At 43.5% G+C, this 4,398-nt stretch overlaps 1 protein-coding gene across 1 annotated transcript; it reads left to right on the top strand.

Moving 5' to 3' along the window:
- The first annotated feature begins 226 nt into the window (after positions 1 to 226).
- On the top strand, positions 227 to 4,129 carry LOC119341210. Its single transcript, XM_037613077.1, has 2 exons — positions 227 to 852; positions 3,768 to 4,129. The coding sequence occupies exons 1-2, from the start codon at positions 327 to 329 to the stop codon at positions 3,776 to 3,778; spliced, it is 537 nt and encodes a 178-aa protein (XP_037468974.1). The 5' UTR covers positions 227 to 326; the 3' UTR covers positions 3,779 to 4,129.
- The last annotated feature ends 269 nt before the right edge of the window (positions 4,130 to 4,398 follow it).

The following is a 4,398-nucleotide window of genomic DNA, read 5'->3' as shown; positions in this document are numbered from 1 at the left end:
CTGGCTAGCACAATCGATAATGGAGTATACAAAATTGCATGGCACATGTCCTTAGCAAAGTCAAAATTCACAAACAAAAAGTATACAAAGTGCACATTTTATTCTAACTCAAAACAACTGTTGTACTATATTTAGCACTCTGAAGATCTATAAGTATCCACGCAGATGCAGTTCCAATACAATCCAAAGCACACACATAAACACATAGAGCACACAGTTTGTTTAGCTCCATCCTTCCTCGCCACCAAGACATCGTCATTAGCCATTTCTCCCATCCAGGGCACGACCTCGTGAAGCGCCACCACACTGGGCTGTTCCGCTGCGATATGTGCTGGGAGGACCTATCCGGCACGGCATACATCTGCCGTGCCGGCTGCGACTTCTGCATCCACGAGTCTTGCGCCGGCCACTCGCAGACGTTCTCCTCCCCCGAGCACCACATGCACCCGCTCGCGCTCGTCCAGACCCGCCGCGACGCAACCCTCTCGTGCGACATCTGCTTTGGGCGATGTGCCCCCGGCTGCTTCCACTACCGCTGTCCACCATGCGGGTTCGATATGCACCCGAGCTGTGTGCGGCTGCCCCAGGTCGTGCGCAGCGTGCGGGACCCTACGCACGACCTCACGCTGGTCGTCACCGACGGCCGCTGTGCTGCGTGTGACGCAGGCACGGGGCGGGCGTCGTACTACCGTTGCACGGCGTGCAATGTTGACTACCACATCTCGTGTGTAGCGACCACCGGCGACAAGAACAACGCTCATGCAGATCAAGAAGCCCTTGATGCTCAGATTGTACGATCAAGGATCCGGGAGCAGACTAGGAACGCCATCTTGGATCTGTGGAGCCCTTCCTGTAAGTTCCATTTGCATGCCTAGACTGGAGCTGCTGCCGCGTCCAAATCTTAACTATAACTTTATATTTCTTCATAGATTTGAGCATATATTGCGTTCTAGAAGCATGTTTCTAATTTTCCTAACTTTTTCCATTTAAAACATCATGCATATTAAAATAAATAAAAATACATACATACATACAAAAAATACATTAAAAAAATACATACATACATATATGAACATCTAAAAACATGTAACGAAAAAAGCATATATAACAAAAGAAAGCAACGCGGCGGCGGCGGCAGCAGCAGGGCAGGGCAGGAGCGCGGTGCTCATAGAGGGAGGCGCCGGGCAGGGGGGCACGGCGGGCGGCGTCAGGGCGGGCAGGGGCGCACGGCAGGCGGCGTCGGGCCGGGCGGGCAAGGGCGCACGGCGGGCGGTGTCGGGCCGGGCAGGGGCGCACGCGGGCGACGTCGAGCCGGGCGGGCAAGGGCATAATGAAGCAATATAAATATAGTTGCTTCACAAACTGAAATTCAGTCCATAAAACAAGATTTGATGATGAGCTAACATGATGGGATGACTTGAGCTCAAATTTGGTGGAGAGTCATGATTTGATCATATGAAGAATGTGACAAAGTTTCAACTCAGTTGAATATGCCTAGCTTGCACCTCCTTCACAAATTTCCTTTTTGGACAGAAACTTTGGAAATTAGTTGAAAAATATTTACTAGTCAAGTTGAGTTGAATCTTGGCATGAGGCAATGATATGGATAGGAAAAGGTGTCCAAAAATTTTTAGATCAATCAAGCAAAGATAAATAACACTTCCTTCAGAAAGTGCCATTTAGGATAGAATAGGAACGGAATTATTTGACGATTATTTTTGAACATGGTAATGAAAAGATTCGTCATATTTAAGGAAGATAGGACCCAAACAATTTATGAGAATTATTTGGGAATTTTTAGAATGACATAAATATAGGTTGCTTCACAACCTAGGGCAAATAGGATTATTCTTTTAATAGAAAAGCAATATTCCCAATAGAAAGTATATTGGGATTTATGCTAGGATGAAAATGACATGAGCTAGGGATGGTTTTGATGATGACAAGCCACTATGAAACCTAGGAAGACATGATCTTCCCAAGTTTTAGGATCGCAGAGCCATGGAAAAACAGATCAATGCAGTAACTCAAAGAAAATCAAAAGAAAAAGAAAAAGCCAAAATCCAGGGTGTTACAAAACTTCCCCCCTTAAAGAAATCTCATCCTCGAGATTTGGTTGCTCTGGGATGAAGTCAATATCCTATCTCAAGGAAACTTTTTCAACTCGGGTTTCCCTTTATATTAAGTTCCCACTGAATTTTATATGTTCAGATTACCTTACTCGGGGGTGGTTTGCTTCACCACATCTGACGTTCTGACTTACCTCATATATTCATGTACACACTGGCTCCAATTTCTTTCATATCTGCTGACTTAGCTGAGTTCCGAAAGATTATCGTAACTGAGATACGTGTCCATCTCAATAGTGATTCTTGCTGGAAGTATTATTCTTTTATTTAGTACTGAGAATATCCCACAGAGTACATCTTCTCCGGGAACAAGGAATTTCTTCTATCCAGGTATCGGGTTGCTCAAACATATGCATGTCCTCCCGGTTCAAAACAGTGATGTGAATCATACCAGTTCTCCTAACGGATTCTGACTTATTGCAAAAGTTTCGGAATGATCTTGATTGGTTCCACCATCTTGAGTATCCAGTCCGTACCAAACATTTGACTGTCGCTTGTCGTGACTGACAAAAATGGTACTCCCTCCATCTGGAAATACTTGTCATCAAAATGTATAAAGGGAGGTGTATCTAGACGTATTTTAATTCGAGATACATCTCTTTTTATCCATATTGATGACAAGTATTTTTGGATGGATGGAGTACCACCTTGTGAAGATAACATTCACAGACTTCACTGGCGGTGTTTTGGGCAAAAGAATATTGTCCACAATAGGCTATTCTTTAATTAATTTCCATTAGTGAGGGCACACGTTGTGAGACTGTCACTCAACATTCAGATCACAAATTCTGTCAGTGCATTCATGTGGATGGTAAGCAGTGTGCTGCCATAACACGGTTGCTGGGGTCGATCTGTTGAGTTGGCCTTTGGTCTAACACGATAGACTGGGATATTCGATACTGACAATACTGAGGACATACAGTTGGCTAAGTGGGTTACCTTGCTATGAGGACCTTACCCAGATGGAGTAGACCCCTTCGGTGTATCTTCATGGTGATCGATATTGACTCAAACTATCCATGGTATTTATAGCTTGTTGGTCATGCAACTATGATCATTCTTGTGTTGCCGATCTTGCTCCTTCATTATTGTTTTATTTGTATGGATCCTTTATCTGACAGAGTGTTGCCCTATATACCCTTGATTCTTCGTGTGACCGTGGGTGCTGTCATATGCAATATTTGGAAATAAAACCTTTGCCTCGTTCATGTCTCAAGTCTTGGGATACTGCTAGGCTTCACGTGTGCTTGTATGAAGCTTATTGTTGTCGGTAATTAGACAATGACAATGGTTAATAGTATTGCTTTGTCGGGTGTGAGGAGGCTGATCTTCATAACCACTACAAAGATAATTGTTTCAATGTTGCCTTTCTTTAAGGATTGTTAGTTCTTGCATCACCCACTAACTTTCTTTCTCTTGAATAACTAACGAGATTGTCGGATGCTTACCTTGAATTCTTTCTTGTACGAGGGTCTTGCATGAATTTGGTAGTATACTATCTGTATGTAGGAATATCTTATTCTTGAGGTATACTTGTGTTTTGTCTGATTTCTTGCTTTTGACCAATCCATTGCGGATCTGAGACTTGTGATGCACTACCATATGCTTGCCAACTCATTATTTAATATCTTATACCAGTGCCGTACTGAGGAAGATTGGGCAACTTGTGTTGGAAGCCATCGAGAGTATCCTGCTGAGGAAGACTGGATGGCTTGCGCTGGAAGCTTTCTTCAGAAAGCTTGCTGAAGAAGATTTGGTACCGTACCTCAGAAGCTTCCCCCCTTAGTGACTTGCTAGGGAAGACTCGGTACCTTATGCCAGAAGCTTTTGCGATATCTTACTTAAGAAGACTGGATATCTTGCATGGGGAGTCATTCACACCTTACCGAGGAAGACTGAGGAAGCTTGCCTCGTATACTTTGCTGCTTTATTATTCTTTGCGAACAAAATGCCATACATATATTTTCTTGACACTCCGGCTGTTGATTACTTGTATGACAAATATTTCCTGACTGTACTTCTTGCTGAATTCATTGCATATTTGGACTGTCTTCCACGTGTAGCATGTTTCAAATCTTACCCATAGAAGAAACAAACCATAGTTTGCTCTTGAAATATTCGATTGGCCTTGGGCCCAACTTTGTTCTCCTGCTAGATTAATTATTGTTGCAGTGAAACTGGCTCCTGATGCTGATAGTCTGGGTAGGATATAATTTGTATTGAGACCGGATGTCTCCAATACAATGCTGTCGGCTGACAATCTCCTGGT

The sequence above is a fragment of the Triticum dicoccoides genome, chromosome 7B (genome assembly GCF_002162155.2).
Source record: "Triticum dicoccoides isolate Atlit2015 ecotype Zavitan chromosome 7B, WEW_v2.0, whole genome shotgun sequence".
Taxonomy (NCBI): Eukaryota; Viridiplantae; Streptophyta; class Magnoliopsida; order Poales; family Poaceae; genus Triticum; species Triticum dicoccoides.
The sequence above is the reverse complement of the archived record's forward strand: the minus strand, read 5'-3'. Positions and strand labels throughout refer to the sequence as shown.